Source organism: Mustela putorius, unplaced genomic scaffold, assembly GCF_011764305.1.
Source record: "Mustela putorius furo isolate JIRA1106 unplaced genomic scaffold, ASM1176430v1.1 tig00000430_pilon_pilon_pilon, whole genome shotgun sequence".
NCBI classification, from domain to species: Eukaryota; Metazoa; Chordata; class Mammalia; order Carnivora; family Mustelidae; genus Mustela; species Mustela putorius.
In genome coordinates this window covers 4,753,401-4,777,895 of record NW_025421377.1, presented here as the reverse complement: position 1 = coordinate 4,777,895, position 24,495 = coordinate 4,753,401, and the positions used below count along the sequence as shown (strand labels likewise).

The following is a 24,495-nucleotide window of genomic DNA, read 5'->3' as shown; positions in this document are numbered from 1 at the left end:
GTTCCCTCTCTCAAACAGGAAGAGACGGCACACATACCACATTAGAAAAGTACACATTTTTAAATTCTTCACTCTTTCCTAAGGCAGTCCTTCCTCTCATGAGGGATAGTCCCAAATCTGAACGAGGACCTACCTGCATATTCGTAGAACCACTCTAAGCATCTCTTACTTGAAAAGGCTTCTTCTTCCGTCTTTATTCTGGTTGAATCATATTTCCTATACATGCTAGAAATGGAGAAAGGAGTCTGAAATTATTTAAAGATGCGGAGTTTCTTTTAAGTGGCAGACAGTTTTTTCCTCTTTTACCCAAACCAGACATCTATTCAACCAGTATTTCCAGTATATTTTAAACATTTTGCTTCCTGCACGTGGACGTTTCAGCTTTTATAACTACACTTTTAAACACAGTCAGACTCAAAACAGAATTAAATGGTAAATACTTGATGCAGGTTTTGCTCTGATTAACAAGTACTCAGTAAGGACTGATTTAATATACTCCCCTCTACCTCATGAGCCAGAACCACCTACAGAAGGATATAGTGAGACGCAGCCAGAACTGGCTAAAGTGTTTCCTCCCAGCAATGACCCTACAACTCACTCCTGTCTCTGCATTAAATTCTCCTTTCAGGTCTTACAAATCAGGGTGGGCAGAGAATGCAGTCTAAGGAAGAACCCATCAGTACTGGACACGTCAAGGGAATATTAAGCAAATAAAAAGAAACATAAAATTATGTCCAAGCATCTAAGGGGAAAAAACCTCAGAAGAGAGAAGTACAGGAGCCTGGCTTCGGCCCCTCTCCTGTCGTGCCCCACTGGTATGGAAACACCCAGCATAAGCTGCAGAACCAAGTCAGGAAGCCCAGCAGCCTACTCCTGCAACACGGACTCCGCAGGAGTTCTGCATTTTGTGATGACTGGGACCTAAGAACCAAGATGTGTCCCATCTGGGGAAGGGAGAAAAGGCCAAGATCTTTAAAGTAGTCCTTTCAACAGAAAATTTCTGACTATATACCTTTTCTTTTCCTCATTTATATATAAATTGCCTAAACACATATGTGTATGCATATATATATATATATATGTCAACACTTAAGAATATAGTTTTAATTTACATATTATATTTTACAAAGATCATACACAAGTACATTTTAGTAAAAATTTATTCATGACCTAGACATTCACCAGAGTATCTGTATATACCGATTAGGATTTCTGGGTTTTCATACCGAGCATGGCTATAGGGTATCAAGATACTGAAACAGCAAACCCCCCAGTTTTGTATTTCTTCTATAGACCATACTACCCAGAAACAAAGGTGGGACCGGCCAACGGTTCAGAGAGCTTCCAATCCTGGGCTGAGACATTCTCAGCTCACAAACTGTAACCGATCAACAACATGGAGACCTACAGAGGACCCTGCCATGTTTGAACTGCTTTGAAGTACTCTACATAAAAAAGGACAATTGAGTACTATTTGGTAAATAAAAGATACCAATACATGTGATTATATGAATGAACCTCCGAAACAACATGCTAAGTCAAAGAAGCGTGAAACAAACACACCGCTCACGTGAAATGCCCAGGAAAGGCCAATCTGTACACGGCCGCTAAATGGGGCGTTGTAGGCATCTGGGGGTGAGAACGGGGTTGGGGGTGGGGGACTGTGAATGGGTCTCAGGTATCTCATTGGGGAGGTGGACATCTTCTAAAACTGGTTTGTGTGATGGTTGCATTAACCCTTAACTACTTGGTAAAAATCACTGAACTGTACGCTTAACGTGGATGAGCGCTACGGTATGTAAATAAAGTCGGTGTTTTTTTTTTTTAAAAGACCAAGAATGAAACTCAGCCAAAGCTACAGACCCCTATCCCTTGGGTGGCCAGTGAAATGCTATCCTATTGGCAAGAGGACATCATACCCTCCCGCAATGCAGCTACCAGTTTCTAAGCAGCTTTCTCATACGGAGTTATCCCAGCGAGTGGTGAGAAGGAACGAGGGCTGTGGATGCAGTCACAAACTCCATGTGACTCTCAGCATGTAACAGCTCCATGACCAGAGCATCAATACCACCAAAGAAGTATCAAGTGCCTGTCTTCCCAAAGCTGAAAATCACTGGTTGAAGCCTTGCTGGTGATTGTCTTAGTCACTGCTACCTTCTTACAGATCACATTTGCTGCTCATCTGGGCTAGGATGAGGGATGCCATTTTCAGAGTCGAGTTCTCTATCCTTCCAAATGAGGCAGAGCATATTAAGTACCATGGCAAGAAAACAACAGAAAGATCTCATCTAAATCCCCTTGGTTCACAGATGTGAATATTCGGGCCCATGAGTGAAGTAACCTACAGAGCCAGAATGGAGGAAAGTGGAAAAAAAGGCAGAAAAGATTGAAATTATGATGTCTGTTCCCAACGACTCACGAAAATCCAGGTGAAAGATTAAAGATGCCTAAGATAAACAAGTCTACTGACTTTCAGAGTGACCAAAACCACTTCTCTTTTGGAGGGTCTTATTTTTCACGGTTTCTAAGGAAATTCTCACTCATCTGAGACTGGTCTGCCTGGCTAACACTCTAAGCAGGCTAAGAGTGGCCAGACCCCCGGTGCCCCCCCAGCCACTCGGCCCTGGGGGCCCTCATGAAAGCAATTATGGATTCCTGTGATTGTGTTTGGTGAGACCCTCTTAGAGGACAGATACATACCAATCCTGTGGTCCTCAATGGGCACAGACGGCAAGCCCTTGAAAGGAAAGAAAGAGACTCTACACCAGTTTTGGTGGCTCAACGGACCGAGATAAAAGTTCAATTTCTAAGAACTCGACTTACCTAATTTGGATTTCATTCATAAACCCACACGTAAAATAAATATCCCAAGATAATTACACTCTGAAAATGTGCCTCTTTGATACACGTCATCGTGTCTGATCTACTGGCTCTGCGACATACCCATCGTGTCTACTTTTCTTGGCGGATAAGTCATCTCCAGACGCGGGTCTTCTCTTTTTCCTCGGCGGCATCACTTTACTAAAGCAGTCTGAAGAGCTGCACGAGCGCAGGCTTCCTAGGGACAAAGGGTCACAGGGCACAACAGCCAGTTTAGCCACATCCTACGTCCCCAGAACGCGCCACCCACCAAATTAAGAACATCCGCGGCTTGTACTGTAAAGGGTTTTGATGTTATTTGTAAATGTTCTAAGGTGAAAAAAAAGGTTTTTGGTTCCTCTTTGGGAAAATGTTTCCGTCAAGAAATAAACCTAGAGGGCGCCTGGGTGGCTCAGTGGGTTAAGCCGCTGCCTTCGGCTCAGGGCATGATCTCAGGGTCCTGGGATCGAGTCCCGCATGGGGCTTTCTGCTCAGCAGGGAGCCTGCTTCCCTCTCTCTCTCTCTCTCTCTGCCTGCTTCTCCATCTACTTGTGATTTCTCTCTGTCAAATGAGTGAATAAAATCTTAAAAAAAAAAAAAAAAATAAACCTAGAAAATGACACAAGTAAGTTAATATCCCCCCGCCCCAAAAAAACACATTAGAAACGGAAGTTATCATGATCTCCATTTACTCTCCAAAAACACGAACGTAAATCATCAAAGCTTTCGGTCTCTTTCATAGGTCAGTGTTCCTTCAAAAGGAACTACACTGCTATCTCATTTGTGTATTTCATTAGGCAAGGTCAGAGCAACCAGTAACCTTGAATCTAAAACACTAACAAGTACATTAGTCCCAATACTATTAAGCTTCAAGCGATAGCTGATATCAGAGAAACAAGATTTAGATTTTTTGGACAGAAGCCTGACAGAATCTTGAGCAAAATTTCCATACTAATTTTTAGTCTGCTTCTGCCACTTTTGGTCAGGATTTTCAGAAGCAAACCTTCATTTGGTATAAGATACTAAAATGTACTAACAGATGATCCCAATAGGGAACATGTACAGGGACCTCACGGTCAGCCAGGCCCAGTTTCTAACACTTACACGATGTCTTCACTTGTTAACCTCCTACCTGGCGGCTTATGAAAAGAGAATCCTCACTACTGCCTACACCGATAAGAGAATGGGGGGCAGGGAGAGCTTAGGTTAAGAGGCAAAATTGGAGTTCAAACCCAGACAGTCTTGCTTTGGACTGTCTAAAGCCATTACAACTTACAAAACAATTATAAGATAATTAAAATGTGTCCATCCTGGCACAGGTGCTACTGGATATGCCATCTGGGTCCCACACTAACCCTGAATGTCAGTCTGGCAAGGTAGAGATTGTTATCTCTGCTCGACAGATGGGAAAAACCAAAGCTTGGACATTCAAGTGGTTTTCCAAGGTCCCCAAAGCGTTGAGGGGTGAATTCAGGACCCCCATGTCTCTCTTCCTGCCACTAGTCCCTTGGTAGAAGGCCCTGGGCTCTCCCTGAGTCAGAGGGACAAGAGGGAGCTTAAGAACGGTGCTGGTGTTTGAATGATCTGTGTTCAGTGAGTAAGTTTATGCAGCTTGGTCCATCACTGACCTATTCTGGTTCACCATTTTAAGAGCAAGAACTATGATGCCTCCCTCTCAGGACTTTCGTGAAGAAACACACGCCTTGGAAGTGCTTCGCTGCCAAGCGCTGTGTGTAGAGAGATGGTGGGGGTATAAACAGACACACGTTCTAACGGCAGGGATGCCCACACTGCTCAGGGGGACCCCAGTACCCCTGTGTAGGCATTGCTAGAATCCCCATTTTCACAGATGAAGAAACTGAAGAAGAGCGATTAAGTCCCAGCCAGAAAGCAGCAGGTGAAGTGGATGATGGAAGCCAAGCAGCTCCACAGCAAAGTCCCTGCGCTCAGCCACTACTCAGTATCGCCTCCCTGAGGCCGTCCCAGCAGAGATGGAGAAGCAGAGAACTCGGGACAGAGCCCCAGGTGAGTGTGGATGTGTCAGAGCTGAGAAAGACCCAGGCGGGGAGAAACACTCGGAAAGGAAAAAGCGTTGTGCTCTACAAGCCAAAGGAGGAGAGCGGGTTTGGAGGTGTGGTCCAGGGCAGCCGAGGTCAGCTCAGGAAGGAGCGAAGGCCCCCACGAAGACCCCCACCAGACTGAGGGATGAAGGGCCCACAGCAGCAGGGGGCAGGGGCAAGGGTGGAGGCCAGGCTGTGGAGGGCCTGGCTGCAGAGGGATGCGGGTGAGGGAGCCCGCACAGGGCACAAGAGAGCTCTTTCTAGAAACCTGCTCTGAGGGCAGGGAGAGAGCTGTCCATAGCTACAGGTCACAGCCCCAGGAAGAGCGCTGATCAGGACTGGAACCTAAATCCCGGTTCACAGTGAGGCTCACAAATGGAGCTAGGTTCCCAGGGCGCCGTGCTTCAGGCACAGATCGGCTGAGAGCACCTCTTCTGTCATAAGCCACGACCACAGCCCGAACGGGGCGGCTGCCCAGTGCCAAGCACTGAGCGATGCATGAGCTCCTCCTCCTGCCTCCTCCTCTAGCTCGGAAGCAGACCCCAGACAGGGCGAAAAAGACAACCCGCAGTCACCCTTTTCCAGCTCCCGCCCAGATCCTGTGCAAGGATGCCAACGGAGAGTTTTCGGAGACAAAAGGCGGACAGTATCTCGGACCCCAGCAACAGCAGCGGCAACTGGAAGAGGAAGGTGGGGAAAGAGCCTCCCACCACCGCACACCCCGTCTTCCCTACAGAATGGTCCTGTTTATAAATAACACTAAAGCGTACAAAAAGGTCGAAAGAGTTTCACAGTGACCCAAGCTTTTAAAAAAAAAAAAAAAGAAAGAGAAAAGGGAAAGATTTATTCTTGTTCCATGAATGCTTTGGGGTAAGGTCTGCAGAGTGTAATAGTGTGTCCCGCCTGGCTGGAAAGCCGGCCACAGGGCTTGGAAACAACAGTGTGTCCAAGGAACAGCGCGTGTTGGCGAGGACGTGGGGCTAACAAGACCATCGTGCACTGCTGGTGGGCAGACAAGCTGGTGCAGCCACTCTGGAAAACAGTACAGAGGTCCCCCCAAAAATTGAAAATAGGAATACCTATGACCCAGCAATTCTGCTGCTGGGTCTTTATACCCAAGAAAAACAAAAACACTAATTTGAAAAGACTATATGGACTCCAATGCTAGGTGCAGCATTATTTACAACAGCTCAGAACGGAAACAATTTTAGTGGCCAGCAATAGATGAATGGATAAAGAAGAGGTGGGGCACACAGACAGTGGAATATTATTCGGCCATTAAAAAACAATCAAGTCTTGCCATATGCAACAACACAGATGACCTGGAGAGTATTATATTAAGTGAAGTAAGGCAGAAAAAGACAAACACCGTCTGATTTCACTTATATACATAGAGTCTAAAAAAAAAAAAAAGAAAGAAAAAAGAAAAAACAAACAAACAGAAACAGACTCATAAATAACAAAGAACAATTTGGTGGCTGACAGAGGGGATGTGGGCTGGGGGGATGGGCAAAATAAGAAAATAAGTGAAAGGGATTAAGAGATACAAACTTCCACTTATAGGTAAGTCACAGGGATGCAAAGTAGAGCACAGGGAATAGAGTCGATAATATTGTAATAACCTTATAGGGTGAGCGAGGGTAAGGATGCTTTTCCTGGGGAGCCCCACATACTGTACAGAATTATCCAATCAGTATGTGGTACACCAGAAACTAATACAACATCATATGTCAACTACACTTCAATTTAAAAAAAGAAAGGAAGGAAGGAAGAGTGGTCTGTCTTAAACCTCAAAGCTCATTTTCCCCTCCTTGATGTCTATTTATAAAGAGAAGTCAGGGCGCCTAGGTGACACAGTCCGTTAAGCATCCGACTCTTGATTTCAGCTCAGGTCATGAGATCGAGCACTGCCTCCATTTTAAGATTCTCTCCCTCTCCTCCTGCCCTTCCCTGCCCTTCCCTGCCCCCTTCCACTCTGCTCACTTTCCTTCTCCCTCTTAAAAAAAAAAAAAGTCATTCCCATCCAGTACTGGGGATGGGTTGGTTCTGAGCACCTCATGTGGCAATAACCACCCCTTTACACCAGGGTCTGCAGAACACGGAGGAGAACGCACCATATCCCCTCAGCCCACGAACAATGCACACTGCTTAAAATGATGTCTCCACCAACATTCACCAATGAAAGTGAAGCCACTAGCTCCTCTGCGATCTGCTTCCTCGCAGACACACTGGCACAACGTCTGGCTTTCGCTGAGGCCTCCTTTTCAAGGGTATCCTATTTTCGGTAAACACACAAACATCTTAGGCTCACTTGTTCAACTTTCTCTTATTTTCTTCCTTATTGTTGAATGTTTTCTGTGAAAAGTTCCACAAATCACTCTTTTTTTGGGTGGTTGTATAAAATGCACTCCTATTTGAGCCCCAATTTGGCATTTTATTCTTTGATTAAAATGTTTATCTTCTAACTCAGCTTTTGCTTAGACGGCTCCACTCTAATGACCAGCATAGGCGAGTGGCTGCCTGGGGCCATCTTTCACCAAGAAACAACCATCTGTTCACCTTCCCAACGCCCTCACTGGCTCGCTGACCCATTCACCCCGCCCCAGAGGAAAGACATGTCAAACTCATCCCCCAGTGTAGATACAAAGGCCACACAGCATAGCTCCAGAGGTAGAACCCTAGAACCCGTAATGTCTGGGAAAAGTTTCAGGCTACATGAAGCAATTTTTTAATGCTGAGGAAAGCAAGCTTACTTACAATACACTTTGCCACAGGAACCAAATCAACAAAATACACAACTCAAGGCTTATGTGCTCCAAACCTGCTCCCCTTCCCCCGACCCCGACAGAGCTCCAGGGAGTCTACCTGAGCAAGGGCAACACCGAGCGTTTTTAAGTGCACACACAAAGGTACACGCTGGCTTGGAGGGCCCCATCTGGTTCACCTGTGCATACACAGCAGCTGATACAGTATCTTAGTACAATAATAAGATACATACATTACTGAGAATCCTACAGTAGGCTCTCAATAAATAAGTGTTCCTAAAACATGTGTAAATCAAATTCTATTTAAAAAGTCAGTACAGGGGCACCTGGGTGGCTCAGTGGGTTAAGCCTTTGCCTTCGGCTCAGGTCCTGATCTCAGGGTCCTGGGATCAAACCCTACACTGGGCTCTCTGCTCAGTAGGGAATCTGCTTCCTATCCATCCCCCACCCCAACCCCTGCCTGCCTCTCTGCCTACTTGTGGTCTCTGTCAAATAAATTAAAAAAAAAAAAAAAAGGAAGTTTCCTCAGTGCCTTTCCAGATATTTAAAATACCAATGAATAGACAGTCTTATCATCATTTCAGATTTTTTTTTTCCGTTTGTCAATAAAATAAGCACTCAACTATAAGTCGCCTGGCAAGTAAGACTATTTTTTAAACAAAAAATATTCGAGAATGTTTGCTTTTTTTTTTTTAAGATTTAATGTATTTATTTGACAGAGAGAGATACAGCGAAAGAGGGAACAGCAGGCTCCCTGCCAAGCAAGGAGCCAGACATGGGGCTTGGTCTCAGGACTCTGGGATCATGACCTGGGCCAAAGGCAGATACTTAACGACTGAGCCACCCAGATGCCCCGAGAATGTTTGCTTCTTAAAATACCTCTGTAATGTCTTTTATAATAAAAATTATAATCACTTAAATGAATATTTTATAAATTTGTATTTATTTGTATCATTAAAATTTGGCTTTACTGACTCGGAATTTGTATCACTTAATCCACTTCAATTAAACTTTAAACTAGAAAAACAACTTAAAAAAAAGGTTATGAAATGTTGTCTACTTCAAATAATGTACTATTTTATCCCCAAGAAGTAGCTATGGAAGTACAATCAATGTGACATTATCGAACAAGGCAAAATGTAAAGGCGGACATTTTAAAGAATAACTCTGAAGCATTTTTAAAGTTATCCTCACAAGTCTGAGAGATATTATTACCATCCCAATTCTACAGATGAGAAAACTGACCTATAGAGTTGAGCACCCAAAAGTTCCTAAGTGCTTAACAAAGAAAAAGCAACTTCCATAGATGAAGTTCCTAAGTGCTTAACAAAGAAAAAGCAACTTCCATAGATGAACTTTAAGAAATCCCAAAATTCATTTGAAATGATCACAGGTATAAGTTTTCATTCTTTGCCAATCATCCAAGAGAAAGCACTGAATGAAAAAGATTTTAAAGATCCATCTTATATCATGAGAAATATTTGCCACACAGGAAAGAAATGCCTTTTGATAATAGTAATAATAATAAAGAAAGAGGAAGGGGGGGAGAAGAATCTCAACTAACAATCACAAACTCTGACATTCTTTAATATTATCTTGATGTCCTGGTGTTCAGTCTCAGTATTTCTACACTAGATGGACAGTCTGAAATCTACCCTGATGCTGGTGTGTGTGTGTTTGTGTGTGTGTGTGTATAGTCCTTAAGAAGGCAAGAAAAACTGCTTATATTTTTTACCCAAGGGTTATAACTTGAGTTCAGGTTCACTTATTTTTGATTTAGTGTTAGAAGAACTTCGGATCACTAAACTGGATCCAAAGTGATCTCAGGTATTAAATAGAACGAATGAAATCTTCTATTCACTGCCTATATTTTCAAATAAATCGGGTAGTCAGTGAAGTCTTTTCACATTAAACAATCAGAAATACTGCCAACATCCTGCCAGCTTATTTATTTTAATAGTTGGTCCCACAAAATCTATTTTAAATAGCAACTCGAGTTCACCTGGATCAGACCAAAGGCTGTTTAATGACTATCCTGCTTGCTATTTTGAGGATAATTTGGCTAAACTTATTACTTTTTTTTTTAAAGATTTTATTTATTTACCTGATAGATAAAGTGCACAAACACAAGAAGGCAGAGCAGCAGGCAGAGAGAGAGAGGAAGGGAAGCAGGCTCCCCGCTGAGCAGGGAGCCCAATGTGGGGCTCGATTCCAGAACCCTGAGATCATGACCTGAGATGAAGGCAGAGGCTTTACCCACTGAGCCACCCAGGCACCCCACTTTTTTTTTTAAGATTGTATTTATTTGAGAGTGTGTGCACGGGAGGGAGAAGTAGATGCCCCACTGAGTAGGGAGACTGATGCAGGGCTAGATCCCAGCGACACTGAGATCATGACCTGAGCCTAAGGCAGACACTTAACCAACTGAACACCCAGGCATCCCTAAACCTTAATAAATATTCTTAATAAACAGTATCCAAGTAGGTGCTCCACTGCCTTTTCTTTTTTAATGTTTTTGTTTGGGGGCCTCAAGAGATCCATAAAATCAGAGAATTTGTCTGACTTTTCCTAACAGCGTAAATGCATGTTCTAACGCAAAAAAATCTCACTAATTTTTCGTTTTATTGAGTTTATTATAACCTTGTTTCACTTAATAACATACACAGCTCATTCCGCCACTTCAGTACTTTTCACATGGCTGTTTCGCCTCACTTGTCACTGAACAATGTCACAAAGACATAGTGATTTCGGTTGATAAACAGATCACATTTCAAAACACCTTTCTAGTACCTAATATTTTCTTTCATGTCCTTGAACAGTTCATTGAACTACTTGCTTGCCTGAGTGAAACTATTTGGGTCTAAATGGGAAACTTTTCCCCTGTTTAAGATAAGAAAATTTTGCCGTTCCTTTCTAAATACTGACTTCTGACATTTGTCATCTTTCTCCTCATTCATTGTTTTTTGTCTCTTCCATTTGGCTTTTCTTATTCATTCCCTAATCTGGATTTGGAGCTACTTGTCCAAGATGAACTCTGTCTGTCTCTCTTTTTCTTTTTTTGGTGGGAGGAAGACTGAAAGCAGCAAAGGAAAGTGTGAGAAGAGACAGAGCAGGAAGACAGCAGCCTCTCTTGGACTGAGGACCGGCTCCTCCATGTACAGTTCCTTATAGAGACTGCTGAGACCACGGCTGAGCCAAAAAGATTCAAAGCAGCATCACGGTGATTAATGTTCTCGGATTTCCAAACATAGCAGATTTAATGTTTCATTTTTAAAGCACACTCTGTCGGGTATGGTAATCACAAGTGATGCTATAACCAAATAGGGAAATGCTAATGAAATGGACTATTCGAAGAAATTACTAATGCTAATTGACACTGACGGGCACGTACGAGGTACCAGGCATTGCACCAGCACGTTACATACCACACAGCACACACATCCTCTGTCCCCAAGGGTGAGAGAGGAGGCATGAGGCCAGATACATTTTCCACTTTCATTTTCTTAATTATAGTTTCCAGTTTTTAAATTGCCACATTCAGGTTAAATATTTAGACATAAAATTACTATAGTAACAATATTCATTTAAATCTAAAGTTCAGAATTAACTACATAATGTACAAAATTCAGAACTTAAGAGGTTTTAATCACTTCTGCTAAAGAAGAGACAACCTCAAGGCTGTACCAACACAAAATTCAGTTTTCAGTCAAAATTGCGTGAACTCAGAAGTTTAAAAAACTCCTCAGAGCCCACCAATATATCAGTTCAGAATTGGAGAGAAACGTGCTTTACTTCTGAACTATTAAAGCTGGCCCTGAAAATTTTATTTCAGCATAATTGAGAGTAGCCGAGTCAAAGAGACTTAAATGTGTATCAGTAGGAGGCTGCAGAAATATTATGATAGATCTATGAACTTTAAAAATGCAGAGACATGAAAATATAGAGCAGATGCTTTATAAATGTGCTACTAGAAAAAGATCGAGATGCACTGAGTGACAAACACAAGAGGCACATATAAATATATACTGTTGAGGGGGGATACCATCATCATTGGGGAGACAAACAAGAATGGAAGAGTTACCCCTAGAGAGTCAAATGCAGACTGCTAACAGGGGATGACAGCTGGGGTAATAAAATGGAAAAGAAACTTTCATTTTTTTAGTTTACACCTTTTCGACATTTCTTTTAAAACCATGTGCAAACATGGTTTTCAAAATGTACTAAGCAAATTGCATTTGATTGCCCTTGAGTTGATTTACTGACACAGAAAGATCAGGTGAAGAGAACCTCTGTGGCCTGGCCTTCTAGAACACTCCTAGCATAGACTCTGCCCCCCACCCCCACCACCCACCACCTCTCTCACTCCTTGCCCTGGAAGAAGTGTCTGATCTAATTAGTGGTCCAGGGAGAAGAGCTGAGCAGAGGGGCCCAGCCCCTTCTGAACTCCCTTTCAGACTGGTCTGCTGGCAGACGCTCGCACTCCTCCGCTGTCATAACTGGCAGGCTGGGTGTGGGGGGGGGGGGCACAGCAGGTGCACCCGCCTGGGCTCGTCTGGCTGCGGCGGCGACTGGCGGCGACTGGGCGTCAGGCTATCTCCCTCAGGTGAAATACAGAAAAGCCGCCGCCTTCTCGCCACACACCAGAGCTGTGTTCTCCAACAAAACTGTTACTTCAATCTCCATCTTACACCTCATTTTCAACTGGTTCTGAACCAATCTGGAGGAGAAGGGAGGAGAGTTCTAAATCCCCAAACCTCCAAGATATACCATTAAATGAAAAAAAAAAGCAAGATACTGTATAATATGTCCATTATGATTTTAGAGATGCTAAATTTTTAAAGTACTATAAAAGTATATGCATACATAGACTGTCTGAAAGAACACATATTAAACAGCATAACGGGGGAAGGCTGGACTGGGAGATGAGAAGGACTGTCACTTTTTATTCCATTCGCTTTTGTGCTGTTCAAAATTCACCAACAAGCCTGGACTCCTGTGGTCATTTTCAAAAACTTTAAAATACATTTTAATGATTTTTGCTGGGAGATGTAGTAACCACAGATCAAGTCCAAGCTTCTGTGAACCTTCAGATTAGCAACAGTTTGGGGAAGTGGTTCTCAAAGGGTGGTCTTCTGACCAGCTGCACCAGCATCATCTGAGACCTTGTTAGAAATGCACACTGTAGGGGCACCTGGGTGGCTCAGTGGGTTAAAGCCTCTGCCTTCGGCTTGGGTCATGATCCCAGTGTCCTGGGATGGACCCCCCCACACACACACACATCAGGCTCTCTGCTCAGCAGGGAGCCTGCTTCCTCCTCTCTCTGCCTGCTTCTCTGGCTGTCAAATAAATAAATAAAATCTTAAAAAAAAAGAAAGAAAGAAAGAAATGCACGCTCTGGGGCCCCAGCCCCAGTCTACAGAATCAGAAACTCTGGGGGAGGAGATTAGCAATCTGTTTTAACATGCCCTCCCTGGAGGGTTATAAGCTAGCTAAAGTTTAAGAACTACAGGACTAGAGAGCTGTTTGTAATTATTTATTTCCATTTTCCAATTCACAAATCCTCAAGACCTATACAACACATACATCCAACACTCTACTCATCTATCCAATGATCAGTCATCTCAATTCTGAATAATAACCATTGTGGGATACTTTTCGAACCACATCACCGTAGTAAGTTTTTAATATAAACTAAAATACTTGAGTAAAAAAACAGTACTGTGAAACCGCTAGGGAGGATTCCCAGCCCCTTTAAAGAGACTGAATTACTCTGACAGAAGCCAGAGCCCCACAACAGATAGGCTGCTGGGAGGGAGCTATAACATGGCTTCCCTCAGACACCCTAAGAAACACCTCAACCAAGTAACAGCTTGTTGCTGTATTACAACACAGAGCATTCTCAGCTCGTGTTTCTCCTTCATAACTTTATATTACAAGGCTTATTTAAAATTAAGTAGTGTAAGCATTTACAGATACCTGTTGGGTGATCGTCTTGGCCAACGTCTTCTGTTAGATTCTGTAAGAAATATGTTCATTATTACCAAGAAATCACACACCACATAGCAATTATGAAAATTCATAAACATTTTCATAAACAGCCAGAATCTTCATATCTGTAATCTAAATTTTTACCAAATACACGTAAAACAACTACTTTAAACAGCTGGTAGTTTTGTCTTTAAGAGGTTGACTTACTAGCTTATTAAGGGTGTGGTAGATCTTATGAATATTTGCCAGTGTTGAGAGATGAGGGTTCAGCTGGAAGTCTTTAAAAGAAAAAGAAGAAAATTTAGTGTCATTTATTTCCCAGGCTGCCAAAACAGTGTAAAAGAAAAAAACTTAGAAATGAAGAAAAACAAATGTTTGGATACCACTGAATGGTATTCTCCATTAATCTGATACTTATTAAATAAAATACAACATGCAAGTACTGACCTATCTCTTAGAAATAAAGTCTGGCAATAAAGTCAAATTCCCAACCGAATTTGTTTAGTTCATGAAATTTTCATGTGAACGGTAAGGAAAAACAAAAATCCCTCAGTAGTTGTAAAATCCTACCAGCAATGAACCTGAACATAAGAGAAAAATGTCAATAATGTTAGCGAATTAAAGTCACACAAATAGAAGAAAGATCTCAGAAGAAACATGTTCACTTTCTCTTTCTCTTTCCTTTTCCCCTTCTCTTCCCCGGAATTACTAATACAGTATCAAAGCAAGCTCCTGGACAGGAAAGTATAAAAAAGCATCTCAACCATTTGGCATTTCTTGCAATATATTTATTTTGTTGGCTCTTATACAAGAGAGACCAAAAATGGAACCTAAGCCCCTCCCCTCCCATCCAGCGAACACAGACAAATCAAAGGACTCCACTGCAAGCTGAGGCCAGGAGCCCAGAGCCCAGGGATAGAGCCTACAGTTACTTGCACTGCAAGATTAAAAAATGCCACAAACCCAGGAACGCAGAAGCAGAAATCATGCTCATAAACCTGTCCAAATCCAAGAACATTATCCCCCATCGTCTCTAATAATTTCAGGATCACATGCTCAATCATACCCCCATCTTAGAATCCCACACAACATAAAACGTTCAACTGTTAGGCTTTTTGAACATCTAAGTTCAAATGTTTCTTGTCGCTTGCACATACATATGAGGCTACATAAATATAAGTTGAAAGTCTACAAACCATTTTATATTTGAATAAACATCAAAGAATATTTTCATAAAATATCAAGATTTATACTAGTTCCTTTACCAGCAGAAAAGTTAGCCTGAAAGTAACCTTGAAGAGATACTGTAACTCCCCCAAGTTAGGCCATTCTGATTTTTAAAAAAAGGAAAAAAATCGCCTTTCACTAGATCAGTTTCTTTGGGACATGTATTAGATGCAAAGAAAAGACCAAAGAGCAGACACTACAAGTTGTCTGTGCTGGGCTGGACTCTGGGCTGCTGCTCGGAGTCTGGAAAGCAAGCTGACTTCCCTGCCAGTATTTAGAAGGCTTTACTTTCTTTTCGAAATTGTGCCAGGAATCCAGTTCTGGGCAGGCCGGTAGAGCAGAGCCCCTGGCATTCACAAGTCACTGTCAGGAACAGCAGGCACATACACGCGCGCGCGCACACACACACAGGTGTGCTGCTGGACCCACCTGGTGGCAGAGATGGTCAGAGGCTCTGCTCACAGCCATCGAGAACTGCCCAAATAACCAGATTTTGTGGCTGAGAGACAACCAGAGCAGGGCCTCAGACTCTAAATGGGCTTGACTAAAGACAAGTGTTACTTGTTTAGCATCTGAATGCTTCAGCCATACTTAAGGTAAATGATGACATAATGTGGCCCAGAATCATGATTTTCCATCTTAATCAGGCAGTTGCACAGAAGACGTTTAGGAACGCATTTGGAGTATGTGAACATATGTGTGTGCGTTTATTTACTTATGCATATATTTAGTAAACATTGGTGGGGTCTCTAGAGCTAGGAGCAACAGTGCTCTCTGATTCACAAGAGGCTTTGGGGAGCCTGAACACAAGCAGCCCCCCTGCCCCACCCCACATTATCACCACACCATGACCTCCCCTTCTTCGTACTCTCTCAATTTCAAAATCAGAAGACAAACGATACACTCCATCATCATCTCTAAATTAAATGCTGAAATAAACTCCTGCCCACCCCCCCCCAAAAAAAACTAAAAACTGAAGAAATTTAAGGATCTAGATTCTGTCTTCACTGAAGCCACACGGGGGGGCGGGGCACAGAAAAAGAGGCTTGCCAAAATCATTCAAGCACCCAGGTTTCCAGATGCCCCACCCCCATGCTAGACTTTTTCACCACTCTGATGTTAATTCAACTGTTGAAATTCACATAAAAGAATCTAAATGACGGACCCCTGGGTGGCTCAGTTGGTTAAACATATGACTTTGGATCTCTGCTCAGGTCATGGTCTCAGGGTTAAGAGATCAAGCCTGGCATCAGGCTGGGTATGAAGCCTGCTTAAGATTCTCTCTCTTGGGGCACCTGCGTGGCTCAGTTATTAAGCGTCTGCCTTTGGCTCAGGTCATGATCCCAGGGTCCTGGGATCGAGCCCTCCATCGGGCTCCCTGCTCTGTGGGAAGCCTGCTTCTCCTCCCATTTCCCCTGCTTGTGTTCCTGCTCTTGCTCTCTCTCTCTCTGTCAAACAAATAAATAAAATCTGAAAAAAAAAAAAAAAAGAAAAGAAAAAGAAAAAACTCCTCCCTCTCCCTTTCTCCCCCCTTAAAAAAAAAAAAACTAAATGAATTAAAATTTCTAAATCCTTCTATACACACACACACAGAGTTCTGTACTAAAAATCACAGCCAAAATACCACTTTGATTTACAACCTCTCTGTGAATGAAGACCGAAAGGTGATGTGAATCTCAGGACTACCAGTTATTTAACCTAAATCTCACCGCTCTTATCTATAAAATGAGATTATGATTCCTAGATAAGGCAGACATCCATTATAATGCCTAGACCATATTAAGTGTCCAATAAAAGAGACCAATTATCACTACATTCGCTAACATCATTTTCCGTATCACACCGCTATCTAAAATGGTCCCTAATTTCCACTGGTCCAAGTCAAACCCCAAAACCCCAACTCCCAAATTGGGGCCACTTCTGTGATTGAGGCATGTGGCCTGGTATGTCTTTACAGCCTATGATGGCATTTCTATATTCATATACCATCAACTGGTGTCCATGAGGACAGTCAAAGATAACCTTGACATAGTGGGAAAAAAAGACGAGCATTTAAGACCAGGTTCTACATATGAACTTTCAGCTCACAGGCAATGTGGCTAAAAGGTTTATTTCGCAAATCACACAATACACTCAGGGATTTTCCATTTCCACATCCATTGTCATCACCACCTCATCACTGCATCACCAAAAGGAAAAAGAAACCAGCAACACGTATACTTTCTCTTTAGCTTCACCAAGGAAAGCAGCAGCTAAGGAGGAGACACAAATTCAGAGAAAAAAAAAGACCAAAATGGCATTAAAAGATAAATCCACAAAGGTTAACACATATTGAATTTATGGTTCATCTGTTTAGTGCTCAGGGCAAGTAACAGACCTTGAAATCTAAAATAGATTTCACATCCTTAAGGAATAGATATTAAGGGTAAAGATCAAATGCTTTCCAGAGAACGTATTTAGGAAAGCACTAACTGATTCATAAAAATTTTCTTCTGCTCATATTTCAATTCCAAAGGATAAATGCTAGGTTAAGTCATCTTTATTCCATGATCAAATGACTCTCCACAGTAAAGCACTGACTGGGTTTCACTCTCCTCTACGACATGCAAACCCTATTATCCTGTATTAAAAGCCAAACCTGGCTGTGCAAAAAAAGCATAGCCTGCTTAATAAACAGCACGCCTAAATGAGCTGGTATTCTTACAACCATCAACAAAGAATGACTGGGATAAAGCTTCCTGCGTTTTTGTTTGTTGTTTTGTAATTACCATTTGCTGTGACCTATATATGATAAAAGAAAAAAATGAATAACAAGTGGGGGAGGGGGAAGGGGAAGGGGCCAAAGTCCATGTCCCCAACCTACCCTAGGTATAGAGTTCCATGATAAAACAGGCCCAAACATTAGGAAGGAAACAATTATGTAACTTCAGACAATGACCACCAACCAAAAGAATCAAATTTTTAAAACGGACAGTCCTAATAGGAGTTTGTTTCCAGAAGATCAGAAACAATTTCAATTCCTAAAAATCCAATCCTTCCCTCATACCATATAGTCAGTTGTCAAAGACAGCGGGGAGATGATCTCAATTACAATAGCAACAAAAAGCAATCATACACACAAGAATAAACAAATACGGAACATACAAATGAAAAAACCATGAAAGTTCACTGAAACACACAAGTGTGAGATATCAGAGATATTACACCACTGGAATGCAAACAGTATTATAAAAAGCAACCACTTTCCCTTTGCACTAAACTACAAATTAAATGCAATCAAATTCCTACTCTTCCTGCCTTCCAGATCTCCACCCCAAAAGAGGTGGAGAAAAGGAAGGGAGTCAAGCAGATTGATTCTAAAGTTCATCTGAAAGAATAAACACTCTGGCCTTGCCAAGAAATTGTTGAAAAGGAAGAATGAGGAAGAACGTGCCCTATCAGATAGCAATACACAGTATAAAGCAGAGGTTGGTCAATTCTTTGTAGAGGGCCAGATCGTAAACACTTTTAGCTCTGTGGGCCATGCCATCTCTGCTGCAACTGCTGGTGCCATTAGAGGGCAAAGCAGCCATAAACAACACATAAATAAATGAGGACAGCTGTGTTCCAATAAAACTTTATTTATAAAATCTAGGCAGTAGGCCGAATTTGGCCCGTGGGCCGTAATTTGCCAATGCTGGGTATAAAGGCACAATAATTACAACAGAATGGTAGATGTGCGAGAAGATAAATCAATGGAAGAGCGCTGATCAACATATGTACATCTGTGTAAACACACATACGTAATTAATATACGATAAAATGACACTCAAATCAATGAGGAGGAGAGAATCAGTAAAGAGAGGGGCAAATAGCTAGCATGTGGAACAGACTACAGTTCATTTTAACCTCACCCAGAAGTTATAGATGGAAGGGGAAGGCGTTTGAGCTGAAAGAAAATCCCTTCTCTTGGGTTCGGGGCCCTGCACGCTCTGCCTCTGCCCGTCTCTGGTCTCATCTCCTACCCGACCTCCTCTCGCTTATTCGCCTCAGCCACGTGAGCTTCCCGCTGTTCTGTGAAGATTCTCCAATCTCAGGCCTTCACTCGTGTTTTGCCTCAAGCCTTCTGCTCTCTGATGAGAATATGGCTGCTCTCACATTTCCCGGGGCTGCACCACCACATGCCTTCTTACACAACCTCGCCGGACCAACAAATAGGACCCCTTCTTCGATCTTTATCACTTTCCCACACGTTCCTTTCCTTCTTCTTTTCTTTGTATCACAGCTTTGTCATCCTCTTCTCCCTTTAAAGGGTGAGCTTCATGGAAGCCAGGACTTGGTCTTGCCCATTACTGCATCCCTAGTACCTAAAACAATACCTGGCACATAATAGGCACATAAATACTCAATGAATGAACGCAGATCAAAGGCACCAAATGTTAATTTCGGTACGTTCAGGGCATTTCAAGGGCATCCACACCATTAGACCTTCAGATGTGAGAAGCAGCATGGTAAAAGACGAAACTCATCAAGAAGGCCAAGGTGAGAACATGAAGAATCCGTGAACCCTGCTTACCAGTCTAGATTTACTCTCTCAAGGCCCAGTCTCCACCTGGGCCACCTGGGGGTATGCAAATCACACAGACAGACATGGCACATTCAAACAGCATCAATTCTACTCAGGAGTAATTCACCTGAAACAGTGTTACATGGACACAAAGACAGGAGTACGGCACACGACTTCGAGGAGATGTCACCACACCGAGCTCTGCTGCCAGGATCCTGGGGACACTGAAGTCACTGAACCTCTGCCAGAGCAGAATGTTGGTGGAGAACTCTGAGGAGCACTGCTGTGGGTCCAGGTGCTGCAGTGTTCAATTTGGGAACTGTCTAGAAGGATCACTTGGCAGCAAATGCGTGGCATGGACGGTGGGTGGCCTGGCTTCGGAATGGCCTCTCACAAAGACCACCGGAAGTGACTGAGGCGAGGAAGGATTAGGGCCTGATTTGAGATGGGGCAGGACCAGTGGAGAGGAACAACACTGAGTACAGTGGGGCCTCCCCACACCCGCAGGGAACTCACACAAATCCGACCTCATTCACTTGGCCAAAAAAAAAAAAAAAAAAAAAGGTAAAAGAAAAAAGAAAAAACAAAAGAAAGGAGGAAGAGGAGGAAGAGAGAAGAAAAGAACCTTCACTTGTCCCATAATCACCGCCCATGCTACTGAATAAGCCAGAGACAGGCACACAGATCCCATAGCTGCTCGGTCAGTCCGTTCCCACATGCTAGTCACATTTTGTGACTCTCACAACACTGGATGAGTCTAGTATTTAAAAATGTATTTTCCATAAAACATGGTCCCTAAATGCAAGCCAGCTGCTTCAACTGGTGCTCCGCTGAAGAGCCAGAGATCTGTTCCAGCGCCGGAGGAAAGAACCGGCCGTGCTGGGCTATCTCAGGGAACCTCCAGTGGGGCACCTTCTGAAAGCATTTCCAAGGGACGTTTTTAATACAGGGGGTTTTGACCTTACACCAGGACTCAGAACTATCGTCCAGATAAGACGTGATCGCACTATCGGGAAAAACCACTATGACTGCATTCAGGAGACGGCGCGGAGGAGTTCAGTATTTCGTGTCCATCTGTCCAATTCTCCCTTTACTGGCTCAGGCAGGATCGCACAGCTGGCTGTGGCCAAGCTGGGAGTGATTCACAGATCTTCGAATTCCCAATTCAAAGCCCATCCCTCCATTCTAGCTTATTTCTAATCAGAGCGAGAACGGATCGATCTCCAGGCTCCGTTAAAGGAAAAAAGAGCAACACTCTCTCCCACTCGAAGTTGTTAAAAATCAAGTACACAAACTTAGACTAACATTTTCTTAAAAGTTACTAAAACTGGCTAAATCTAAAACAACTTACCAACTTTTTTTTGTTTATTTATTTATTTTAGGGGGAGGCAGAGGGAGATGGAGAACTTAAGCATTGACTCCACACCAAGCTCCACAGGGGCCTTGATCCCAGGACCCTGAGATCAGGACCTCGGCCAAAGCAGAGTCAGACACTCAACCAACTGTGCCACGCAGGGGTCCCCACCACCTTTATTTAAAGGGAAGAGATGGGCAGACAAGATACCACCAACACCACCAATGTTATTTTGACTTCAAGAGCACCTCTTTCTTCTCAGCACTAACAATCAATAAAAGTATTTCATTATTTTTCTAAAGATTTTATTTATCTTAGAGAGAGCGAGAGCACACGCATGCCTGCAGGGGAAGAAGAGGAGGGAGCGGGACAGGCCTGACATGCAGCTCCATCCCAGGACCTTGAGATCATGACCTGAGTCGAAATCAAGAGTCAGACGCCTAACCGACTGAGCCATCCAGGCGTCCCTAAAAATATTTTATTATTAGCTAGACTCTAGTTGGCCCATCAGTGGGCAATGCACTCAGGTATAAAGGACTTTAATGCAGCACTGTGCACAGGTATGTGCTTAATAAATGCTTCTTGATGACAATGAAAATGATGAACAAAAGCAATAAAGGCTCTTGGGGAGGGGAGGGGCAGAATAATGACCATGTTAATGACAAAGAAGTGAAACAAAAATCAGACAAAAATTAAAGGTTATCAAAATCAGCATTGGTCCTGAATGTTTCTCAGACAGATCCAGAACATGAGCGAGCAGAGCCTGGCCTCTCTAACTGGGGTACAGAACGCTCAGGGGCTCTCCAAGTTACAGGTTATATGGCCTGTTCTCCTGAAATGTTAATTTTACTCAGTGATAAGGAAAAAGAAAAATACTCTGTTATCAAAGTCAAGGGTGTATGGTAGCTGAAATGTATTCTTCAGGTTTGCCTTGTCTCCTTCCTTCTAGAAACAGGAGCCCTCTTTCCTGTGGGCTTCAGACAGACAGAATGAGAATGCCAGTGATGTCAAGAAGAGACCCCTACCAACCTATAAAGAGAACACGTAACAATGTCTGATTTCAGTCAATAAGATTTCAGATTTGTTACTGCAGCATAAAAGAAATTAAAAAAAAAAAACAAAACACCCAAGTCTTCAATAAGTCCTTACAAGGCCCTACATGATCTGACCTAAGTCATCTCATTCCATTATCCTTGCTCACTCCATTCCAGCCACTCTCTTCCTTGAAGACGCAAGTGAATTCCTACCTCAGGGCCTTTGCATTTAATATACCCTCCAAGTCAATGACTTCTGGTGTTCACAAAGCCTCGCAGCTGACTGCACTCCCTATTCAAATGTCACATCATCAGAGAGGCTCTCCCCACTCCCTATCAAAAGCAGCACCTCCTCCCCCCACCAGCTTTAGATTTCTGTTTGTGTGCTAGGTTTGCAGTTCAGCTTCATCCCACATGCCCCTCTTTGCTAGGAAGTAGGAATCTCTCTTTTATTTTTTTAAAATATTTTATTTATTTATTTGACAGACAGAGATGATAAGCAGGCAGAGAGGCAGGCAGAGAGAGAGGAGAAAGGAAGAAGCAGGCTCCTCACTGAGCAGAAAGCCCGATGCGGGGCTCAATCCCAGGACCCTATGATCATGACCTGAGCTGAAGGCAGAGGCTTTAATCCACTGACCCACCCAGACGCCCCAGGAATCTCTTTGTAAAATGCCTAAAAGCGCCTGCCTCATAGGGATATCGCAAGGCCAGAATGAGTCCATGATGTGATGGGCTTAGAACAGTAGCCAGCACGAGGTAGGCACTACCGGGGATGCACTATCAGCCCAGCGCCCTCTTCCCCACAGCCCAAACCAAGCCTGCCGGTGAAGCCTCTTTCAAACTAATCCAGCAGCTGCCCATAGAGAATCACCTGGGAAGCTTGAAAAAACGGCCAGGGCCACCATCCGGATGGGAGTGGGGTCACTGATGTTTCAGCAGCCCAGATGATTCTAATAAGCAGCGAGAGAAGGGAGCTCTAGCCCCACTCTGGACTCAGTCCCCAGCCTGCGGGCAGCCAACCTGCTAACGGGACAAGCTCCGCACGCTACAGACCAGAATCTAACTCAGTCATTGGTACCCCAGCAGCGCATTGAAAAGAACCAGAGCAAGATCCAGGGAAAAGATGACGAAACTGAAAAGCCAGGTGAAAATGAGAAACCAAGTAGCAGCGGGAAGATATTAGCATCTCTCTCCTCATCAATAAGTATTTGCCACTTTACAAGGCACAAAAGCCAGAAGGTGAGGCATGGCAAGGGGAACCCGGATAGGGGGTGGGAGGCAGGTCATCGTGGGTGACTCAGCGTTTTCACGGAACACAGGCTCCAAAATGAAAGGCATCCAAGCATACCGCGGCTGGCTTTTTCCTTGGGGCTCTCCCAGGACCCATAAAAGAGGCTGCGAGGAGAAGCCATCCGGCGCAGAGAGGCAGCGTGCCACCTAGCCGCGTCATCCACTCCGCGGCCTGTGCCTGCCAGTGCCATCTCAAAGGAGCCGGCCACTTCAGGACACCCTGCATGGCTGCACTCCAAGTGTGACAAGGTACAAGGGGCCCTAGATTCATTCCCTGTGCCCCGCCTCAACCACTGAGGAACACAGATCCACTCTACAGTTCAGAGGAAAAATCATCCTTTAATCTCACTGATGTGACGAGAGTTCTGCTGCTCTGGCGTCGGAAAGGCCTGAGCTAGAGTCTCAGCTCTGTGACATTCCAGCAGAGTGACCCTGCCCGTGACCCAGTCTCACTGTGCCTCAGTGTCCCCATCTGTACAACTGCTCTAATGGGCCCCTTTGCACAAGGCTTCTGTGACAGTGAAAAGAGATGGTGCCTAAGAAGCACGAGCAGAGCACAGGCCCGTCCCATGCGCCCATAAGGTGCACTGTTTTACTCCCCTGTTATTATCAGAACATAAAAGAGACTAAGACACACTGAAGCCAGATCAGAAAGTAAAGACAAGGCCGAAGGGACGACAAGGTGACAGGTCATTCAAAGTATGACACCAACAGCCAGCTGCCTGGACTTGAATGTATAACCATCTTCTTCAGCTTCCTGTTTAATTAAGAACAAGTAATCTGTGGTCAAATTTTGGGAATGGCATTTGAAGAAAGGGATATTAAAGCGGAAAAGGACTTAATCTCAACTACAGAAAAAAAAAAAAGAAAAAAATAATTTCAAAGATATTATATGAAAACACATTAGTAGTTCTACTAAAAGGTAAGGGGTTTGGGTTTTGTTTTTGGGGTTTTTTTTTTTTTTTGGTTAAGGTTAATTTACTTATTTGAGAGAGAGCATACTAAGAGGGAAGAGTGGCAGGGGGTGAGGGGAGGAAAATCTTAAGCAGACTCCTGGTGAGCACAGAGCTCAATGTGGGGTTCAATCCCACGACCCTGATATCACCACTTGAGCCAAAACCAAGAGTCAGACGCTTAACCAATGTGCCACTCAGACGCCCCTAAAAGGTAAATTTTATGTTTTGTAGCTTTTCTGCAATGTTGTCCGGTATCTTCTATATTTAAAAATACTACAAAAAGTGTACTTAGAAAGTAGTTAACACAGGTCTGTTTAAAATTAAGACCCCAGAAGACTAAAATGCCGACATCACTAGTGAGTTAAGGAATGCAAGACTTCTCTTTGCCATGATCAGTTCCCCACTTAGAATCAGTT

At 43.5% G+C, this 24,495-nt stretch overlaps 1 protein-coding gene across 8 annotated transcripts in view; it reads right to left on the bottom strand.

Annotated features, from left to right (window-relative positions):
• The window catches only part of DCUN1D4 (defective in cullin neddylation 1 domain containing 4), an 81,108-nt gene that overhangs the window by 37,259 nt on the left and 19,354 nt on the right, over nt 1-24,495 (bottom strand). For 7 of the 8 annotated variants that reach the window (XR_006606706.1, XM_004764949.2, XM_045079734.1 and 4 more), the window contains 4 exons: nt 13,880-13,950; nt 13,661-13,700; nt 2,944-3,058; nt 134-225 (listed from right to left, as the gene is read on the bottom strand). Coding sequence is in view for 7 of the 8 variants with exons in the window: in XM_004764949.2 (XP_004765006.1) it covers nt 134-225; nt 2,944-3,058; nt 13,661-13,700; nt 13,880-13,950 (318 nt within the window). In the remaining variant the exon portion in view is untranslated. Of the gene's footprint in view, nt 1-133; nt 226-2,943; nt 3,059-13,660; nt 13,701-13,879; nt 13,951-14,119; nt 14,341-24,495 lie in introns of those variants that run through there. The other variant, XM_045079737.1, reaches the window with a different exon arrangement.